Consider the following 23,426-nt stretch of genomic DNA (forward strand, 5'->3'; position numbering starts at 1 on the left):
AGGCTGCTAAATAGGTGCTCCTAAGAGTCTCAGGCAGATTAATGTCTGAATTAAGTGAAATTGTATGTAGAACCCACACGTGCAGGGAGCTATGATTAACAGGCGCCTTTGACATCATCCCATCAGCTACTTCGTTCCCTCCCTACTCATCGAACTCCATCCCCGAGTCTCAGCACACATCCAAGATGGTGGGTCATGACAGTGAAACAGGTCAGCGATGCCTCCCAGAGCGTGAGTTGGCGCCGCGCTGCGCAGGCGCATTTCTGCTTCCCTCCCCGACCTTGGCGGATCGCGCCTGCGCGGTGGGGAGCTGCTCGCGGCTCCCGCTCGGCCTTGGGCTGGCTGCAGTCTCAGTTTGAGGGCGGCCGAAGTGGCTGGCTCGATTAAGATGAGGTTTCTGCTAGTTCTCCTGGTGGCGGCGTCGGCGGTGATCCGGAGCGATGCCTCGGCCAACCTGGGCGGCGTGCCTAGCAAAAGATTAAAGATGCAGTACGCCACGGGGCCGCTGCTCAAGTTCCAGATTTGGTGAGTATGTGCGCCGGGCCCCGGCAGTGCCGCCGCGCCTCTGCTCGGCCTCTGTCGCCAGGCGAGGCCCCGGCTCTGCGGCCTAGCGGGCTGAACCTCCCCCTTGGCCCAGAAGAACGGCGCCAGCAGCCTTCCGCAGCTTGCCTTCTCAGAGGGCCTTTCCTGGGACTGTCAGGCTGCCCTTCTTTTCTCCAAGTATAACCGCTCACTTCGCTCAGTTCTTTTTTGCCTCCTAGAATGGTGGGAGTGGGGAAGGAGGGCAAGGGAAGGTTAAATACTGAAAGGCGAAGAGGTGGGGACAGTTGTCAGTACGGAGGACCGGTTGGCGGCGTCACGCCATGGCCACCCTGGCTGCTTGCGGAGGTGGCACGAGTTGGCGCAGCGTCGGTGGAGGAGCTCCAGCGTTTGCCACCCGGTTCCCTTTTCCTCTCCCGTTTCTCGGGGTTCTGCCGGGCGCCGTCGCTGCGCCGCTGGGCGAAGGTTAATTCGGGTCGTTGGAGGAGACCCACGAGGGATAGACGCCTTTTCTGCTGGACCTTCCCCGGTCGACTGTTGAGTGAGGGAGTGGGGATTCTGACAGCTGGAGGGCGAGGAGAGGTCCTGGGAGGCTGATTCTCAGTTTGCAATTTCCAAAAGGTCTTTGAAAAGGAGCACGTTGCTCTTCTGACAACGGTCACTCCCAAACAACTCTTATCTTTCTCCCCCATTCCTCTACAGCCCCCTCCCTGGAGTTGCCTGACCTGGCATGTCTTTCTACCTTTCTATCTTATGCATTCAGATAAATAGAAAAACAAAACAAAACAAAAAAACAAAAGCAAAAACAAAACCCTGAACCAGAAAAAAAACCTGGCATTTGTCGACGTTGTTCTTTCTGTGATTTTGTTGTTACCTAGTTAAGTTAGAACTTGAGCGATAATGCATGTAATAAGGTAACTGGGTTGGGGGAGACTGAAAGGCTAAACTAAAATAGTAAAATTGTAGAAATTAGAATCCTGTATCACAAAAGATTGTATTTTCTTCAGGATAGGATGGTTAGGTAAGTAAATTTTCGGAGTCATGGTACTTTGGAGTGTTGGTGTTGGCCATAATACAGTTAAAATTGGCTTTTTAAAACTTTATTAATGTAAGTGTATTAAAGGTTAGATTTTCTGCTTACCTAGCCGTTTTTTTTTTTTTTTTGCTTAATCTTTAAAGAGTACGCAAATACTTAAAATTTTAAAATTCAGTTTAAGTGAGCCATAGAGTCCGAAAGTGAGATGTTGAGACTTTATTTTGGAGTGAAAACTATAAAAACCTAGAAGTTTCTTGATTAAAAACAACAACAAACTCCTTGAACTGTTTACTGTGTGGCCAGCATATATCATTTTCTGTAATGTACTGTAAAAACTGTAAATGGAAGTTATGGCTTGACCATTCCAACTTTTTCCATAATTTTTAAAAATTAGAGAGTGGCAGTCATTTTTACTATCTGTAATTATTGTTAAGGATTAAGTGTGAAACTTTGGATGTAAGTAATTTAAAAAAGAGTGCAGTTTCCAAGTTATGTAATTTTTCTCTTTCCTACTTTTGCATCTCTTGGTTTCACTTGTACTTTTCCAAAATACTCTTCTTTTACAATTGCTTCTGTTGGGATACTTGTCACAATAATTTTAAATTTTTTTTTAAATGTTTATTTATTTTTGAGACAGAGAGAGACACAGCATGAGCAGGGAAGGGGCAGAGAGAGAGGGAGACACAGAATGTGAAGCAGGCTCCAGGCTCTGAGCTGTCAGCACAGGGCCCGACGCGGGGCTCGAACTCACGAACTGTGAGATCGTGACCTGAGCTGAAGTCAGACGCCCAACCGACTGAGCCGCCCACGCGCCCCTTTGTCACAATAATTTAACAAGTGCACCTTCCACTGAGGATGTTCATAGCAAAGTTTTCAAAATGTTCTGGGAAGGGCATCCAGTTCTTCCTCTCAACTTTTTAAAAATTTTAGGTACTTCATTTGAATTTGTGATGCATAATTTTTTTCATTCTTTTTCTTTCTTTTAAAGTACAAACTTGTCCCAAAAGTCTAATAAGAGTTTTCTTTTTCAGTAACCCAGAGCATGTTATGTATGGAAATCAGTTTTGTTTGGTTTTAGTCATACATGGGAAACAATTTTATTAGTATGCCCTCCATATACAGGTAAATTAGCTTGTTGTTTGTTACTTTTTCCCCAAGAGGTTAATCTGTGTATAGTAAATTGAATATTGGGTTTCTTGTTTTGGCAAAATCTCTTGGACATTCATTTGCAGTTTTGGGAGAGGAGAGGAAGCTAAAACGATTGAGGCTAAATCTGTGAAAATTCTTTGAATTCTCCTTGAAATTTAAGTGCTGTAAAAGGCAATTTTTCACTAATTACCACTATTAACAAAGGAGAGAACTATTTTTACCTTACTTTCAATTGCTTTTGTCCTCCTTTATATTTATTATGAGTACTCTCTCTTTTAACTGTAGCTCAGTGTATCATCCGTTAATTGTACCACTTTTATAATTGCTAAAGAACAAAACAGCACAACACATAAGTGAAATTAAAGGGAGAGAGATCAGTGTGCGGAATAGCTTAAAACAAAGTTTACTATTCTACATTCATGTACTTTTTCAGTAAATATTCATTCAAGACTTGTTTGTACCAGGGCTAAATATACCATGGTGAACAATATAGATGTGATCCCTCATGAAACTTCCAGAAATGTGCAGTATTACTTTATATACGTAAGTCTTCAGTTTATGTTAATTGACGGAGTGACAGAATTAGATAAGTTTGATGACAACTGATTTCTTATTTTGGGAGAAAACTTATCTTGCTTATTTGGATGTTTAAACATTGAACGTAAAAAAAGAAAGTTCTCTAATCAGAGCTTAAAATAAAGTTCCCTTGTAACATTTTCCTTGTGACTTTTATGAATAAATGTATTCTGTATGTGAATGTATTCTGACAGGTACCGTTTGGCATGATGTTTTTATATGCATGCTTTATTTTTTTTCATATTTGAGATTTAACATGTAGTCAGACCTACAACATCTAATCACTTGTAATTTAAAGAGCTTACTGGCTACAACTCTTTACAGTTAATACTTATCTGAGTATTTGACAACTGATTCACTAAGAATAGTAGATTAAATAAAGCTGAGATTTCAAAGTGTAAGCAGAGTGCAGCAGAATTTTATAATTTTGGTTAATTTAAGAATCCACTGCTATAATTTTAGGACAACCAACACAAAGTATTTTTTAGAGGTAAATGAAACAACTACTACAAGAACAGATTTGTATTTAAATTTATACCAACTCAGCCTTTGCTTTCATGGTATGGAGGCAAGAAAATAAAGCCCTAAGACTGATTTGGATGTTGATACTTACTAAGATTAGTAAAAGGCTGAATTGAAGAAATCGGAGAAATTGTGAGTCCTACAGATCGTGAGTTACCTTGGACCTAATATTTGCATATTCAACAAATATTTGAGCACCTCCTCTGTGCAGGCACTTTGTTGCTGGGAATTCGGTTTTCTCATAGACATCTTAGGCAAGAATGGAAGGCAGTCATTAATCCATGGACAACACATAAAATTCTAATTGTGCTAACTGCTATAAAGGAATAGTTGTGTGAGACAACTAGTCAGAGGATCACGGAAGGTTTTCATGAGGAAACCTACTTTGAACTGAGATCTAAAGGGTAAGATTTATTGCCAGAGAGCTTTCAAGCAATGGGAATAACAGGTTCACTGGCTTTGTAGTAAAGAGAACATAATTGCTTGAAGCCAAGGCTGCTGACCTCAAAGACCAAAAAGAAGGTGGCACAAACCCAGGAAGGTCTGGCAGGCCATGTTAAGAAAAGCTCAGGATCATTGTGGAAAAGACATTATAGGGGACAAAGAATAAGTATGGGGAAACCATTTAAGGGGACTGTTGGGAGTTGCCCAGGTGAGAGATGATGGAGCTTGGAATACAATGGTAGTGGTAGAAATAGAATGTAAAGGGACAGGTTAAGATCTTTACGAGATGCAGTTTTTCATGATAAGTTACATATTTGGGGGGAAGGAGAGGATGCATGGAGTGAGAGGTGTCAAAGATGGCTCCTGAGTTCTGGCGTGGTACTGTGCCATTCACTAGAATGTTAAAGGAGACCAATTTCATGGGTGTGTGTGTATGTGTGTGTGTGTGTGTGTGTGTGTGTGTGTGTGTGTGTGAGAGAGAGAGAGAGAGAGAGAGAGAGAGAAGGAAAGGGAGGAACCCTGAATTTTAAAATACAATAATGGGAATATCCTACAAAGAAATTTCATCTCCCCAAAATAGCCATAGTAACTGAAACTAAAAACTTAAATACCAGTTACTGTATTTCACCAAACCTAAGATGTGATGGATTATAAGTTACACATTATTTTATATACCACTCAGAAGGAAAAAAAAAAAAATACTGCCATTTAAACTGGGACACAGTAATGATTATAAGATAAATCTTGATTTTTAAAAAGATGCTAAATAGGAGAAGTGTACTTCTTGGAATCAATGAAATAAATGAGTAAGTTGATCCAGATAGTAGAGAACTAATGGAGTGTGATTAGAGAAAAACGAAATGCTGGCTGCCACACCTACCACTATAATAGATTTTTAAAGTTTTCCATAATTATGTAGAACTTAGTCACCATTTTGTTTTTGTTTTTGTTTTACTATTTAAACAACAAACAACTGCAGTATCTAAATGAATAATGTACACATAATAGTTGTCTCTACTTAATGAGCAAAGAAAGGGGCACTTGGCTGGCTCAGTCAGTAGAGCATGTGACTCTTGATCTCAGGGTGGTGAGTTCAAACTCCACATTGGATGTGGAGCCTGTTTAAAATAATAATAATAATAATGAACAAAGTACTTCAGTCCAAAGCTTTTAAAAGTAGGTAAAATATGAGTGGTTTTAAAGGTTTTATCTCCTCTTACAGAAAATGGAAACATTGTTTCCTTACCATTTGCCATTAACGTAAGTGGTGGAAATTAAATTGAATGTGTCATTTGGAAACACCAAGTTAACCTTATAAATTTTGAATAGTATAGTTACTGGGAAACTGCATTTATTGGACTAATGCTTTGGAGGCCTAGGTTCTAAGTTGATCTGCCTCTTATCTTCTGAATGACTTTCTGGAAATTACTGAATCTCTTTAGCTCTCAATTTTTTATCTCTAACATGAAGTTATTGGTTGCATGCCAAGTAACGTTTAAAATTCTGTTATTCTGTTTTATATGTTAGGAAGCTTCATGGCAAAAAATGAAAGCATACATATGTGTTTCATTTCTGCCTTTGTCACTGAAGAGTGTAGTTGGAACTTCCTGGTTCATCTGATTGTCACCTTTTCTGCTTTCCAAAAAGGGAAATCAAATCCTGTTTTCACATGACTTACTTTGATGGGGGTGCAGCCTGGGATTGGTGAGGAAGAAATCTTGCCATGTGGGTTTTGCAAGAACTGCTCATAATCAGCTCCTTGTTTATTATGCCCCTTTTTTTCATGCCACCGTTTTCCCCTTTTGTCCAGTATTTAGGGAGATAAGAATTAGTTTTTTACAATAATGTTTGAAAACCTATAGTCTGGTGGGAGAGACAGACATGTTAAACAGTATTACAGTAGAGCTTTCTGTTCAGTGTTCTAAAAGAGGTCATAATAGAGGGCTTTAAAAACCTAGTGGAAAGAAGGATTATCTATTCAAGGAGAGTTGGAAGGCTTTGAGAGGAGGATATGAAATCTAGAGGGGTATGGGGAAACCACCAGGAGATGTAGAGAAAGAGCTTTATAGAAGTAAGGAAGATCATATGTAAATGGAGCCTGAGTCAGCACAAAGCGGGGAGAGGGGACAGGAAATAAAGGAGGCAGATAATCAATTAAAAAGTCTTAGTACAGTGTAAATGCTACCATTTATCAAGTTTTATTATTGTAATATATTATTTTCATCGTCTTTTATTGTGATGAGAACTTTGGTAAGTAAATCTTTGAAAACTTGAAGACTTTGATCTTTTACAAAATGAAATTAACTTTCTGGCTATAAACATAATACATGTTTCTTGTAAAAATAATAAGAAGTGTAGGGGAGGAAGAATTCTTCCTCTACCCTTCTAGGTTCTTTTGGCTGGTCTCTTCATCAAAATGACTTAAAAGATGAACAGGAGACAAACATTTAATTACGTGCTTATGAGAGCCCCATAAAAAATATGAGATGCAAGAACAAGTGGGGCAATTGAGGCTTATACAGTATCCTCAGCTAAGCCTGGGGCTTCAAAGGCGGGGAGAGACACAGGACAATAAGAAGAGCAGATGTTTGGTAATTAGATGTTTGCCTTGCCACAGATAAAAAGTTACCTCTGATAACAGCTTTCTGTCTGGTTCAGGCACCTTATCTAAATTCTTTCAGGTAGTTAAGGGAGCAGTAAGTTGGGGTTTTTTTTGTTTTTTGTTTTGTTTTGTTTTGTTTTGTTTTGTTTTGTTTTGTTTTGTTTTGTTTTGAGTCTGCCTGGTCTAGATTACCTTCAGCTCAAAATAAGCCACATGCCAAAGTGGCATATTTTGGGATCACATAATTTGCTCTCCCCTCAGAAGTACATATAAGAAAGCGAAAAATACTTGTAGCTCTCTATTAATATTTGAAGAGACTCAAGACGACTCTGCACACAATACTGTATTATGTAATTCTACAAAAAATGAGTTCATAGTCATAGGCTTTTTTTTTTTTTTAATTTGCCTTCTCCTTCATCACTTATCATTTGCTGTCAGTAAATAGGGAGATGCATCAGCAGGCACAGTATTACATAAGATGAGTGTTCTTTAAATTATCTAACTAGTGCCTTATTGGTTAACACGTAGGTTGATCCCAGTTTTTCACAAAATTACTTTGCTAAGATGAATATCCTTGAATATATTGTGCACTGGTCCAATAATTTCTATAAACTAAATCCACAGAAATAAAGTATTATGATTATGTTAAAGGGTATCACATTTAAATTTTGACATAGTTAAACTAGCTAATATTCCTGCTAGAAGAGCTTGAAGTAGTAGGTTGGATTTTTTTTTTTTTAATTCAATTTAGTTAACATACAGTGTAGTTTTGGCTTCAGGAGTAGAACCCAGTGATTCATCTCTTACAGATGACACCCAGTGCTCCTCCTGAAAAGTGCCCTCCTTAATGCCTGTCACCCATTTAAGCCACCCCACAATCCCCCCATTCCAGCAAGTAGATTGGGTTTTTTAAAATTTCTAGCTTATTGCACTTTAATTTTTTTTAATGTTTATTTATTTTTGAGAGAGAGAGAGAAAGACACAGTGTGAGCAGGGGAGGGGCAGAGAGAGAGGGAGACACAGAATCCTAAACAGCTCCAGGCTCTGAGCTGTCAGCAGAGCTGGATACGAACTGTGAGATGTTGACCTGACTGAACTACTCAGGTGCCCCTAGTTTATCGCACTTTAATCAGAGAATATGACATTTGCTATTTCTACTTCCTAGGCATTCTTTGTGACCTAACATGGTCATTGGTTGCAAATGTTCTTTGGGCTATCGGGGATTTTTTTACTATTGAAAATGAAACCTGATGTAGCTGTGAAATCTGTTAATGATAATATTCAGATCTTCTGTAATTTTTGTTGATTATTTATCTTCTATCACTTATTCAGTTTTCTACCCATTATATATATATATATATATATATATATATATATATATATATATTTTTTTTTTTTTTTTAGGGCCTCAAAATATTTAATTCTGCTTTTTGGTTTTGGGATTTCTTATAGTGCTTCCTTACCTCTTCTCATCCTTCTGCTTCTTGCAGAAGAATATTTTTGGATATAGGCTCTTATTTTGAATCTTTTCTATTTGCTATTTCTGCTTTTTTGTTTTATGACACTTTTCTCGTAGTCCCTTAGGTGTTTTTGTTTTGTTTTGTTTTTTTCTGTTTGTCCTCCCTGTTTCTCAAAAGAGAAACAGCTTCAGATATTACCAGTTGTTGAAGTGTATCTTCTCCAGTAGACTATTAACGAGTTCACTTTTTCTTCTTTATTAGAATGTTGCCAGCCAAAAAAGGCATCATTTTTGTCTGCCTTGGTTTCTATCTCTTATTGTGTGTCTTCAGTTAATATTTATTGAAAAAGTGAGTACAGCCTTTTATAGTCAGTCCACTGTGGTTGGCCCTGAGATAACCTGACTGCCCCTCTCCCCCTCTCCCTGCCTTTATATTCCTAACTGGAATGTAGATTGATATCACCTAATAGTGTTCATTTCTAGTAGGTTTTTAACTGGTTAGCCTCTGTTCCAGCAGCTGTTGGGCATAGAATGTAATACATGTAAAACTTCAGTTTTGAACGTATCCTTATCAGTAATGTTCTTGGTCTGGCCTCTATGCCTCTACTGGTGGGGCTAAACTTCCAGAATTCATTATACTACTGCAAGTCTTCTTTCTGCTGCTCTGATATCCAACACACCCTTTTTGATTATTACAACTTATTGTCCTGTTGGTGGTTTTCTTTCTATGATTCCTGGCTTTTTTATTGAGTTTATTCTACTGTGATGTGAAATCAGTCTACAACCAGCAGGTTAATGCACAGGTCAAATAGGAAAGCAATAAAGCAGCCCAGAGACTTCTTTAGTTTGGCCATTGAACTAGCACAGAACACGATATATTTTTTTGCCAGTTTCTCTGACAACTGATAAAAAATAAACTGAGGGTGTATTTTGTGGCATGTGAATCATATCTCTAATTAAAAAATGTATTGAAAAGAATAAAAGTTTGATATATATAAAGTATTTTAAGATGCAACAAAGAATTTCTATTTATTTATTGAGTGCTTTTTATTGAGTGACTACGTACTGTATAAATCAGTTTATAAAAAGTGTTTTCCAGAGTAAACAGAAAATTCCTTCCCCAGGAAGAGCTGAGGAACTAAGCAGTTTATAAATTCTTGGTGGAATAGTCTGCAGCAGCAGAATTCCTGAAATGTTACGTCAATGGTATAGAGAAACTAGAAGCTAATGACCTCAAGAATAAAACAAAAGAAGGAAGAGAACAGAAAAAGATAATTAATCACATTTTAGGTTTGTCAAATCTTTGGAATAAACTCAGTAAAGAAGCCAGGAATCTTAGAAGTCACGTTAGTCATATTTTGTATGTGCGTTTTTACTGTGGTGGCCACTGTAGTGTTCTAAGAGTAAGGTAGCCGGAAGGGAAATCACTTGATTTCGTACAATACTGATCCTTAATCTGATACTTCTTTGGTGCCGCTTCTGCCTCATCTTAAAAAACTGAACAAGTTCTGGGCCACATTTTGGTCTTCAGAGTGTATAAGCACTCCTGTTTGCAATTTTTTAAAAACATTTATGACTTTAGTCTGTTTTTCACTCCCTGAATACCTCGTTTCTTGTGTAGTTCCTAGAACACCTTGCAGATTTCATTCCTTAAAGCACTTAGAGCAGGTGATGCACCAGACACGTGTTTATATTATAGCACTTCATCTACTAAATAGAACAAGGAGAAATAAAGATTACATACATGTAAAGACACAGCTTTCAATGATCAGTGAGCTGTTGGACTGAGCAATGCTATAGACAAATCAGAGAGCACAGTATTTACAAAATATCTTCCTGATTTTATTGGTGCACTGTGGGAGAAATTTAGTTGAAATTCTTGGGATGCAAGTAGCAGAAACCTTTTTGAACTGGTTTGAACAATATGTTTGAAAATGCATTTTAAAATTGTTAGAAGAATAGTCCGTGAACCTAAAGGCAAGGATGCAGCAGGGCCTCAAGACACGCTAGAATAGAAAACTGGAAAGTCTGAGATGTCATTCAATCTTCCCTGGCTCACGGGTCCTTTTTTCTCAAGAAAAGGTACTTTATTTTTCTCTGGTTCTCTGAAGACTGACTTATCAGTCCTTTGGAAAGATTAAATGTGTTAAATGTTCACCTTTGGGGAGATAGTCACTTTTTAAATCCCATTTCTTTGTTTTTAGTCAGGGAATTCAAGCCTTCCTCTGACAGGTTTGCATTTTTCTGGACTGTCAACAATGGCAGGCGTTGGTTTCATTATGTAAACAGGATCCAGTCCTATGTATGGGTGAGAAGACTGTTGGAGAGGAGGTTATTTTTTTTTTTAATTTAATGTTTATTTATTTTTGAGAGAGAAACAGAGCATAAGTGGGGGAGGAGCAGAGAGCAAGGGAGACACAGAATCCAAAGCAGGTTCCAGGCTCTGAGCTGTCAGCACAGAGCCCGATGCGGGTTCGAACTCACAAGCCATGAGATCATGACCTGAGCCCAAGTCTGACCCCCCAACTCTCACCCCCCGACTGAGCCACCCAGGTGTCCCGAGGAGATTATTGTAAATAAAAGGGGAAGGTTTATTCAAGAGATGCTAAAAATAGAAAGAAATCATCAGTATTTATTTCATAAATATCTGAGATTTTGCCCTGTTTCATTTTTAAAATATTTTAAAGTTCATTTAATTTTGAGAGAGAGTGTATGCACAAGCAAGCTGGAAAGGGGCAGAGAGAGAAGGAGAGAACAAGAATCCCAAGCAGGCTCCATGCTGTCAGTGCAGAGCCCGACACAGGGCTCAAACCCACAAACCATGGGATCATGACCTGAGCTGAAATCAAGTGATGGACTCAAGTTTGATATAAGCAAGCATTTGACTACAGTTAGGGGCAGACATAATACAGAAAGGGGAAAAGTGGGGTGGTTGCCATCATGAGTCAGGACACTGTAAACATGATAGACTTAGTAAAGCACAGAATCTATTTGAAGTAGCACAGACAAGGCATTTTCCTTTATTTCCTAAATATCCTTTCTGTCCATTACATGTAGATCATCTCATTTGTATGCAAGTTTTTTCTTTTAGAAAAGTACCGTGAAAACATATTTTAAATTAGGCAATTGCACAAGTCGACTCTGTATAGTGATTACTAGAGATTTGCAAAGTGATTAGGAATTAACGTTAAGATTTCAAAGTTTAAGTCTACTTCTTAGGGACTTTTGGTCCTGGGGCAGGAGGAAGAGACATCGGCGGCAGCATATATTTAGCATGTTCACATATTTATGTATTAGAGGTTTACTGAAAGTCAAAGTCTTACTCATGGATGCAGAAAGAATGGAATAAGTTGAAAGAGCTGGGTGTGGTAGTAGAAGTGGAATGAGAACTGGCTCCTTACCATGTATGCCTTTAATTTAACATTTTGCCCACCTCGATAAACACTAGTTATATTTTGTTTTGGAAAACATCTGTCAGCAGTGGAGATAGCTATTTCAAAACAGAAAAATTCTTTGGGGGAAAACAGTTATACAGGGAAAAGTTTCTTTAGTTTTTCTTCACAATTCTGGACACAAATATAGGGAGGAAAGTTTACTTAGATGTAAGGAAACTCATCTAAAAAATATGTTGTGTCAATTTTGTAAACTGCTTCATTTTTCAGAAATAAAATAGGTACAGGTTTTTTTTGTTGTTGTTGAGGTATAATTGACATAATGTGTTAGTTTCAGTTGTTCAACATAAAGATTCCTTATTTGTATGTATTGCAGAATGATTACCGCAGTAAGTCTAGTTAAAGCAGTCACCATATGTAGTTATAATTTTTTTCTTGTGATGACAACTTATACGATCCTCTCTCCTAGCTACTTTCAAATATTCCGTACATTAATACTAGCTATAGTCACTATGCTGTACATTACATCCTCATGACTTCAGCATTTTATAACTGGAAATTTGAAGAAAGGTACAATTTTAAAGTCTGTTTTGGGTTTCAAGAATATGAGCTGATTCTATCTGGATTTTGATCTGGAGGTCTGAGACTATGCCGAAGACTTGAGACTGGAGGAACCAAGGATAGAATTAGGCTTCTGAGCACAGTAGCCAGAAAAGTAGGTGACTAGGAGGAATCTGACCAGAGGTGTTGCCTGCATGTAAATACACCTCTCTAGCTAGGCCTCTTTGGGCTTCCCTTGGCAAAGGATTGGAACTCCAGAGCAAACACGAGGGACTTCTTGGGGCCCACAGGTTTTTAGCTCTCCCAGAGGGAGAATCTATAGGTCTTCCTCATGGAAGAACCTCAGAGATCTCTGTCACCAGGAGTTTGACTGTATGGGTATTTGCTAGTGGCATTGTCACCAAAGGGAATTATTTCCTGGACTTAGGGAAAGATAGCTCTTGCATCACCTAAATGTTCTATTGGGGTCTAGAGGAAGGGGCTAGGATCTTAAATCATAAAGTCTGTGTTCTAGTCTCTCAGCCCTGACTAAGAGCAGGGACCGTATCTGTGTCCCTCATCACTACATACCCAGTGCCTAATATAGTGCGTGACTTGTAGTAGGCATTCAATAAGTATTTGAGTGAGTGAATTAATAAGTATATGGATGTATAACTGTGGAAAAGTCACTTCATCTCTCTGAGCTTCCTCTTTTCCCCTTCGTCTATTAAAAAAGAAGTTTGAACTCAATTAACTTTGTCTCTAGCTCTCAAAATATTTCATTAAAAGTTAAGAGAATATCATTTTAGATAATTAACTCCATTGTAAATATTGATGCAAACTTGAGAGCCATTGACATCAGGGGGCATATCTTGGTTTCAAGGTAGTTAGGCATATAGGTGAGCTAGATTATTTTTGTAATATTCTCAAAACAAAAGCACCATTAAAAATTTCTTGTAGAGAAAGCAGTTGTGACAAAATACTACTATGTGGTGAATTTAACAACAGTAATAATAAAATATTAGATAAGGTAATTGTTTAGTAAACATAAAGTATGTTTACTAAGTTCTTTTAAGTATAGCTGTGGAAATTTGTCTCCCTTTGCAAAAATTTCATACTTTTTAGGGACTTAATTTCTTGTGAAATTTTTATTCTGAAGGTAGAGGAAGTAATAATTGTAAAGCAAACAGGTGAATTTCTGTTTGTTTGTTTTTCCTGAAAAATGACTTTTCTTAAATTGAGATCTAGTGTTTGGACTGTTATGCCCTGTCACATATCAACCTGACGCCTGTGGTGATGGTTGGTATGTTTTTCCTTGATAACAGTGTGATTGACAAAGCTGGCACCTTACATTTTACTTTACTGTCACTTAATTACTGATTCTGCATCCTCTGTACTTTCATTGCTTTATATTTGTGTGTTCCTTAACTTAGAATTTAATGTACCTAAATGCTTAACAATCCTACCTGAGTTTGTAAGCTCTTCTGTTGATTTGGCGGTACCGCCTCCTGTTTTTCTCTCAGCTTTATTGAACTATGATTGACAAATAGAAATTATGTATAATTAAGGTGATAATTTCATATACATGTATATTGTGAAATGATTACCACAATAAGGTTAGTTAACACATCCATCACTTCATATAACTACCTTTATTAGGTGAGAACATATATTTATTCCCTTAGCAGCTTACAAGTATACAATACAGTCTTGTTAACTATAGTCACGTTGCTGTAAATTAGATCCCTAGAATTTATTTGTTTTGCGACTGGAAGTTTGTATCCTCCGACCAACATCTCCCCATTTTGCCTATTCCACAGCCCCTGGCAACCACCAGCCTCCATGTCTATGAGCTTGGCTTTTTTAGATTCTGTGCAAAAATGAGATTATACAATTTGTGTTTCTCTTTCTGACTTACTTCACTTAGCATAATGCCCTCAAGTTTCATCCATGTTGTTGCGAATGGTAGAAGTTTTTTTTTTTTTTTCTGAATAGTATTCCCCTGTGTATTTATGCCACATTTTCTTATCCATTCATCTGTCCATGGACACTTAAGTTGTTTTCATGTCTTGACTATTTTTTTTTAAGTTTATTTATTTTGTGTGTGTGTGTGTGTGTGTGTGTGTGTGTGTGTGTGAGAGAGAGAGAGAGAGAGAGAGAGAGAGAGAGGAAATTCCAAGCAGGCTCTGCACTGTCAGCACAGAGTCTGGCGTGGGGCTCAATCTCACTCATGAACTGTGAGATCGTGACCCAGGCTGAAATCAAGAGTCGGATGTTTTAACCAACTGAGCCACCCAGGCGCCCCCATGTCTTGACTATTGTAAGTAATGCTAAAATGAACATGGCGGTGCAGATACCTCTTAAAGATAGTAGTACGTTTGGATATATGCCTAGAAGCGGAATTGCTAGGCCATATGGTAGTTCTGTGTTTAATTTTTTGAAGAACTTCCATACTGTTTTCCATAGTGGCAGCACCATTTACATTCCCATCAACAGTGCACAAGGATTCCCTTTTGTCCACCTCCTTCCCAACACTTATTATCTTTTGTCTTTTTGATAATAGGCATCCTAAATACTAGGCATCCTAAATAATAGGCATCCTAACAAGTGTGGGGTTATATCTCCTATGGTTTTCATTTGCATTTCCCTGTTGATTAGTGATGTAGAGCACTTCTTAATTTATCTGTTGGCCATTAAAAAAAAATGTGTTTTTATTTTTTTATTTTTAGAGAGAGAGAGAAGGTGCACTTGAGTGCGGGAGGGGCAGAGAGAGGAGAGGGAGAATACCAAGCCCTTTCATGGGTTTCGATCTCACAAACTGTGAGATGACCTGAGCCGAAATCAAGAGTCCAACACTTAACTGACTGAACTACTCCGGTGCCCCTTGTTGGCCATTTTTATGTTGTCTTTGGTTCCCCATTTTTAATCAGATTATTGACTTTTGGCTATTGAGTTGTATGAGTTCCTTATATATTTTGGATATTAACCTCCTTTTTCAGATACCCTATTTGCAAATATTTTCTCCCATTCTGTAGGTTGCTTATTCATTTTGTTGATAGTTTCCTTTGCTGTGCAGAAGCTTTTTAGTTTGAAATAGGCCCCCACTTACTTATTTTTTGCTTTTTATACCTTTGCTTTTAGGGTCAAATCCAGAAAATCATTGCCAAGACCAATGTCAAGGTGCTTACCAACTATGTTTTCTTCTAGGAGGTCTGTGGTTTCAGGTCTTATGTTCAAGTCCTTAATCCATTTTGAGTTGATTTTCATGTATGATGGAAGATAGTGATTTCATTCTTTTCATGTTGCTGACAGTTTTCCTAATACCATTTGTTGAAAAGACTACCCTTTTGTCAGTGTTGGCTCCTTTATTGTAAATTAATTGACCATTTTTGTGTGGGTTTATTTCCGGGTTCTTGATTTTGTCCCATTGATCTATGTGTCTGTTTTTGTGCTACTACTTACATAGTTGATTACTATAGCTTTGTAATACAGTTTGAAATAAAGAAACATAGTGCCTCCAGCTTTGTTCTTTCTTCTCAAGATTGCTTTGGCTATTCTGTTTTTTTGCTTTTTTTTTTTTTTTTTTTTTTTGATTCCATACAAATTTTAGGATTGTTCTATTTCTGGAATTTTTATACAGTTGCATTGGATCTGTAGATTGCTTTTGGTATATGGACATTTTAACAATATGAATTTTTTTTAATTTTTTTTTTAACGTTTATTTTTGAGACAGAGAGAGACAGAGCATGAACAGGGGAGGGTCAGAGGGAGGGAGACACAGAATCTGAAACAGGCTCCAGGCTCTGAGCTGTCAGCACAGAGCCCGACGCGGGGCTCGAACTCACGGACCGCGAGATCGTGACCTGAGCTGAAGTCGGCCGCTTAACTGACTAAGCTACCCAGGCGCCCCAACAATATGAATTTTGAACCCTGAAAATGAGATGTCTTTTATTGTGTCTTTAATTTTTTTCATCAATGTCATAAAGTTTTCCTTTTGCCTGTATATGCACTCTGGTGGCCTTTTTCCCTTTTTTTGCTGGGGAAGCCTGTCATATATCCACAGTTTAGTGTTCAGAAATTTTAATGGCGATATTGGATGCTGTTAACTTAATTGCTAGAGTAATGATATAGATTGCTGTCATATTGTTGAAAATTATCTTCCCAATCTTTGTTTTTCTTTGTAAAGTAGAAGCAACTGTAGAGTAAGAAGGGATTTAAGAGTTCTTTAAGTTACTTTTATTGTGATTGAGCAGGCATGTTTGCCCAGTTAGGGGCAGAGTAGGAATAAGAGCCAAAGTTTCATGTCTCATGCCTTGGTATTTTGTAAGCTTTCTGTGCCCCAGTTTTGCAAGTCTCTATTTTAGATGTGTAAGAGTTGTTTTCATTTCAGTGTTTATACTTAATGATAGCTCCACAAAAAGCAAGGTGATTTGAGAGCTCAAAATATGCTAACATATGTGAATAGATACTTGCTGCTGCCCAACAGTAACCCAAGTCTGTAATGTTTAATGTTCTAATAGATGGATATACATGGGGGAAGGTAACTTAAATATGTGAAATTTGTGAAAAAACCTCCATGTTGCCATCCTCCAACATCAATCATTATTACTTTGTCACTGTTCATTAGAAACACTTTTAATCCTGGCAATTTTTAGACTTTGTCTAAATGCAAAATAAGTGTAGGCATATTCTGAAGCACTTAATGGAAGCACTTTTATTTTTCTACAGTGTTTCCTGAGGTTATAGGCGGGTGTTTGAGGAGTACATGCGGGTTATAAGCCAGCGGTACCCAGACATCCGCATTGAAGGAGAAAATTACCTCCCTCAACCCATATATAGGTAAGTAAATTTCAGTAACTTAAAAGTAATTTTTTTAATGAATTTTTTTTTCACTTCGGTGAGTAAACTTCTGTGAATTGGTTCAATTGGTTATTATAACTTCTTAGTTGGTTATAATGTACAGAGAAACTCTTTTACAAATAGCAAGTTTATTTGATCCAAATTTAGAAGAATTTTACTGAAAGAAGGAAAAGAGGAGGATTTTTTCAGAGGTGGCAATCTTTTAAAGATGTGTTTTCTTATATAATTTTTATTTTGGAAATAAATGAAGAACACCCAAATTTTTATACAAAGTCAATGGTGTAAAATTCCGTGCTGTTAATAGGATTTTTAAAGGCTAATGCTGTATAATTTTACAAGTTAACTTTTTATTCATTTAAAGGATATTTAGTTTTGTTTTAAAACTCCACAATGAACTTTAGTTACTATCTTTTTCACTAGTTGTAATTAGTAAGTTCCAGATTTGGTGTCTAGAAAATGTCTGTATACATATACTTGAGTTACGAAGTTTTTGAATTAGGTGAGAAATTGTGGCTTCTGATGAATTTATATATATTTTTTTCTTTTGATAGACACATAGCATCTTTCCTGTCAGTCTTCAAACTAGTATTAATAGGCTTAATAATTGTTGGCAAGGATCCTTTTGCTTTCTTTGGCATGCAAGCTCCTAGCATCTGGCAGTGGGGCCAAGAAAATAAGGTATGTAACTTAATGGTTTGGTAGCTGTAGGTTTTTAGGTTGTCAATGGAAATATTTTACTGGATTGTTGTGTACTTGTTGCTGATTCACCTGTCCACGTGTATTATTTCAGCTTCAATCATTTTTTAATCTTTGGGCAAGACACTTAACCGTTTTTGGACTTAGTTTTTTGTTTGTATTTGTTTTTTCTTTTCTTGGCCTTCGTTTTTATGTTTATGTATTAAGAATGATTAGCTCTTATCTTTTTACTATTTTTTTTTTAAAGTTTATTTATTTTGATGGCGGGAGAGGGGAAGGGTCAGGGACAAAGAGAGGGACAGAGAAAATCCCAAGCAGGCTCCGCACTGTCAGCACAGAGCCCCACACAGGGTTCTAACTCAAGAACTGTGAGATCATGACCTCAGCTGAAATCAAGAGTGGGACGCTTAACAGGTTGAGCTACCCAGGCGCCACATCTTTTTACTATTTGAAGGATAGTGAGGTGTGACTTTAGTAGAACCTGGGCACAAAATAATTTAATACCTGATATTGATTATATAGATTAGGTCAAATCATATACAAAAAACATAATATACATAGAATGCAAGGCTTTTATACCAAACAATATGGGTATTAATGGGTTTATTCACATTAAAAATGGGATTTCTGCTGATTTGTTCTTATTAAAATTTTCTGTTTTTATTGTCCTTTGACTCTTCTGTTCAATCAGTATAAATAGACATACAAATCTTGTGCTGTCTCTTCTCCTTTGTAGGGTCTTGCTGTAGCATACATTCTTTTTAGATATCTTTCATTTGTTTCACTTAAAATCATCTTTTTCTGGAGGGTCTTTCTGCTATGAGAAATACAGTTTTATTTCTCTCGTGGATGAGATTGCTTCTTAGGTTTCCTTCTGAGAAGTATTCTGGTTTCTGGTCTTGTTCTTTAGTTCTAGGCTGAAACTACTTTTAGTGGACTCCTACATAGCTATGCTTTTTTTTTTTTTTTTTTTTCCTTAGGAAAAAACTTATTTCCAGTAACAGGCAAGGCTTCTTAAAATAAACATCATCAGTTGCTACCTCTCACTGAACTGTGTCTCTACCCTGTTATTAGTAAGATTGCTATGCATAAGATTAAGAATTAGAAGTTAAGTGCTCATGACGTTTTGTGTTACATTTATTAATTCTATTGATTCCATCTTTAGTGCATTTTACTTCTGAAGACATATAACATTATTGATCTATGGAAGAGGAATATACTTGAAAGCTGTAGTTTTCATGCAACTTCCTTGTGTATTGTTTGCATGAAAATAGACATTTCCAAATGCGAGAGTAACCTTTAAGAAATTAAAGCCTACCTAGTTCAAGTGGGACTGGGAGGAGAGCTCTTTGTCTTTTGCTATGAGCATTTTTATTAACTTTTTTTGAAACAACTTGCTGTGAATTGATATCTTCACTACATCCTGCTTTTTAGTCAGGTGATTTTATTAAAACTTTTCTGTCCACCAAGGAACTTCTCTTTGGAAAGGGTATAGGTACGCATTCAAAAGGGAAGTGAATGTAATTCAACATGCAAGTGCTTTCTCTTACCAATTTTTTTATTTGACTCAAAATGATTTGTTTGGAACGTGGACAGGTTGTATTGAATACGTGGAGTTGCTCTTTATTGCATCACTAGTCTCTTGTGAATTCATACCTTACATTATAAAAATGGTGAAATAAACCCTTCTTATGCTGGTATTCGTTTGTTTAACTTATTAAGGCTATTACGAGATCTTGAGAAATTCTGTCTCTGCATTATGAATATATATTCTTAAGTGTGTATACGGCTGTGAATGAATGTATATTCTTCAGTGTGTATACGGCTGTGAATGAATGCGTTTTTCTTATTCTGTATATGTTATCTGAACATATAGAAGAGCAATAATAGTCTGTATAGAAACTTTTAAAGTAGATTTAAAAACAATCATTACCAAATAAAAATGAGTCTGTATATTTAAAAGATTACTGTGTCTTCAGTTGTAATATTGTTTTGTCTTTAAAATAACTTTGCCTGTTGTACTTAATTCTATTTTCTTTTAGGTCTATGCATGTATGATGGTTTTCTTCTTGAGCAACATGATTGAGAACCAGTGTATGTCAACAGGTGCATTTGAGATAACTTTGAATGGTGGGTTCTGAATAATTTGCATTTTGTAACACATTTTATTTTTTATTTTTTTTATTATTTTTTTTTAATGTTTATTTATTTTTGAGACAATGCGAGAGACAGAGTGCAAGCAGCGGAGGGGCAGACAGAGGGAGACACAGAATCTGAAGCAGGCTCCAGGCTCTGAGCTGTCAGCCCAGAGCCCAACGCAGGTCTTTCCATGGCATTTCTTGTTTATTTATAATGGCACCATTATCATTCTACCCAGTTACCGATGTCAGAATCCTAGGATAACCTCAGTTTCTCCCTTACTCTCCATATCTGATGGATTACTAAGTCTGATTCTTAATTCTGCTGTCTACATTTCTCAAAAATCTACTTCTCTTTATCTTTATTACCACCACTCTAGTCCACGCCATAATTATTTTGTTACCCTCTAATACATTCTCTAAACCAGAGGTTGTCATATATGACCTATGAGCTAACAGTAGTTTTTACACTTTTTTAATGGTTCCAAAACATCAAAAGAATATTTTAGGGCACAAGGAAATTAAATGAAATTCAAAATTTAGTGTTTATTACCTAAAGTTTTGAGTTCTGTCAAAAAATTTGTGGAAATTTAGTTCTCTGGTTACCTTTGTGATTTCTTGGATTTTGCCTCTTGATCTGTAAAGCCTAAAACATTTATTATCTGGCTTCTTACAAAAAAATCTGCTGATACCTGTTCCAAACAGTAGGGTGATTTTTTTTCTTTTTTTTTTTTAATTTTTTTTTTTTCAACGTTTATTTATTTTTTTTGGGACAGAGAGAGACAGAGCATGAACAGGGGAGGGGCAGAGAGAGAGGGAGACACAGAATCGGAAACAGGCTCCAGGCTCCGAGCCATCAGCCCAGAGCCTGACGCGGGGCTTGAACTCACGGACCGCGAGATCGTGACCTGGCTGAAGTCGGACGCTTAACCGACTGCGCCACCCAGGCGCCCCTTTCTTTTTTTTAATGCACATCATTTTCGTCTCATTGCTTTACTGCCTCAAGTTCATTCAGTGGCTTTACTTTGTCCTCAAGATAAAGACCAGAACATTTAACATAGCCAAAAGGTCCTGCATGATGTAGACTAGGGATTAGCAAACCATGGCCATGTGCACTCTCTGTCCTGCTGCCTGTTTTTTAAATAAGATTTTATTGGAACACAACCATGCCCTTGTTTTGCCTGTTGCTTCTTTCAGACTACAATTAGAGTTGAGTAGCTGTGATAGACTATATGTCTTTGCAAGCCGAAAATGCTTGCTTCCTGGCTCTTTATAGTTTGTTGACTCTGATCTAGTCCCCATTCACCTATCCAGCCTCTCTTGTACCACCACTCTTCTCCTGTATTTCAGCTCTTACTTTTAATGATACCTTTCAATTTTAATAATACCTCTCACTTTTAATAATAATTGCAAAGGCTCCTTTGTAGCCTCCCCTGTGTCCCTCAGCATCTTCTGCTTTTAATTCTTAATACACAGTTGTGATTTGTAGCTATTTTGTATAGTACTTTCTGTATTTCCCCTACTGGAATGTAAACTATACAATGGTGTAATTACAGAAGTGTAATTCTGTGGTTCACTTCTGTATCCTCAGCTGTATATATAGACAATAAATATTTGTAGAATGAACACTTATTATAGACTCATCTTTAATTTTAGGGGGTGGTACTGTTTATTTTTATAGATGTGCCTGTGTGGTCCAAGCTGGAATCTGGTCACCTCCCATCCATGCAACAGCTTGTTCAAATTCTTGACAATGAAATGAAGCTCAATGTGCATATGGATTCAATCCCACATCACCGATCATAGCCCCACCTATCAGCACTGAAAACTCTTTTGTAAGTAGTTTAAAAATACAATAACTATTTATAGGTATCATTCTCATCACAAATCAGCAAGGTACTAGATATTCTAGTGTCTATTATCACTTGAGTTCCCAACTTAAGATTTAATAGATGGATGTTTTCTTTATTAAAATTGATTAAGTGATCAAGAGCATTTTGGACCTGCCAAAACAAGGTAAGGTTGTGCTAATAATTTTATCTTCAAGGCTTAAAAGCTGGGCCTGTAACGTCATTTTTTGGACTCTGAACTCCTACTAATGGTCAGAATTGGTATATTACGCTAGAATATTTATATACATATCTTCCCTTTACCTGCAACTAACTAGTTGCTAAGAGTGTGCAGATTCTTTTAACATGGTCAAGATAGAAAAGTTATAAGCAAATGTGTGTGAACACAGAGAGGTGAATATTAGTTAACTTTTGCTTAGCAGAGATGTTCTCTGTTCTCTTCTTATTAATAAGTTGATTTTATAAGAGTGAAGTTTGAAATAAAATACTCTTTTTTGTCTATGTCTTTCAGACATTAAGGGATTTTTTGCAAGAGCAGCGTGACTGACATTATGAAGGCCTGTACTGAAGACAGCAAGCTGTTAGTACAGACCAGATGCTTTCTTGGCAGGCTCGTTGTACCTCTTGGAAAACCTCAATGCAAGACAGTTTTTCAGTGCTGGCACATTTTGGAATTCTGCACATTCGTGGAGTGCAATAATACTGTATAGCTTTTTTTTCTTCCCCAAATTCACTCAGTTAATAGTTTTTAAAAAATGTAGACATTACTACTTGTACCTTTTTTTTCCTTAGTCATACTCGGAAAAGTAGAAAATTGAGTTACAATTTGACTTTTTTTCAAAGATGTCTGTTAAATCTGTTGTGATTTTATATGAATTTTCCTTTTTTATAGTTTAAAATTGATCTTTTTGGGAATACAGCTGAAGTTCCCAAAAACTTTATAAGAGTTTATCAGGCATCTTTAATTTGGTCATGTCCAATTTATATAGTTTTCAAAACACTGCAGATTGTGAACAGTGCATTATATGAGATAATGGGGGGAAATCCTATATCTAGAGTACTCTACCAATTTGTGTGTGTATGTGCGTGTGTGATTACCAGAGAATTACTAAAAGACCAACTGCTTTTTAAATACTGTTATGTAGTTCAAGTGTCTTGCCTTGACCAATCTAATGAGTTGATTAACTGGGCCTTTATACCTAACTCAATAAAAAACTAAGCGGATGGAAGTTAAATAAAAAGTTTGAATTTATTGCCCAGCGTACCTATTAACCTTATATTTAAAATTGTCTTCCTCAATTTTTGTTATTTCATAAGGAACACACTTTAGATTCACACACAGTAATAAGTCATTTACCATTTTTAGGATAACTGAAACTCACTCATTTCAAAGTTCAGTTGAACCTCTTTACAACATTAATTTTAGGTGAATGCAGACTACTTGCCTAATAATTTAACTTGTTTACCATCATGTATCAGAATTTTATTATATTTAAGAAACAAAATTGAAAAGTTTTTTATTCAGTGAATTTCATATCTTTCCAGAGTTCTAAAAAGATAGTTTTTTTTTTAACAAAAAACGTAAACTGATGGACCGTATGTAAGAGTAATTTAGTGGAAAT

The 23,426-nt window shown here is 36.8% G+C and overlaps 1 protein-coding gene across 1 annotated transcript; it reads left to right on the forward strand.

Annotated features, from left to right (window-relative positions):
• Window positions 1-318: 318 nt before the first annotated feature.
• On the forward strand, window positions 319-23,039 carry SELENOT (selenoprotein T). The gene is made up of 6 exons (XM_047099433.1): window positions 319-525; window positions 16,989-17,099; window positions 17,672-17,798; window positions 19,859-19,946; window positions 21,636-21,789; window positions 22,316-23,039. Exons 1-5 carry the CDS (start codon window positions 389-391, stop codon window positions 21,758-21,760), a joined length of 588 nt encoding a protein of 195 aa, XP_046955389.1. The 5' UTR covers window positions 319-388; the 3' UTR covers window positions 21,761-21,789; window positions 22,316-23,039.
• The last annotated feature ends 387 nt before the right edge of the window (window positions 23,040-23,426 follow it).

Source organism: Lynx rufus, unplaced genomic scaffold (assembly GCF_022079265.1).
Source record: "Lynx rufus isolate CCGP_SWC_20201006 ecotype Redwood Valley unplaced genomic scaffold, mLynRuf1.p SCAF_5, whole genome shotgun sequence".
Lineage (NCBI taxonomy): Eukaryota > Metazoa > Chordata > Mammalia > Carnivora > Felidae > Lynx > Lynx rufus.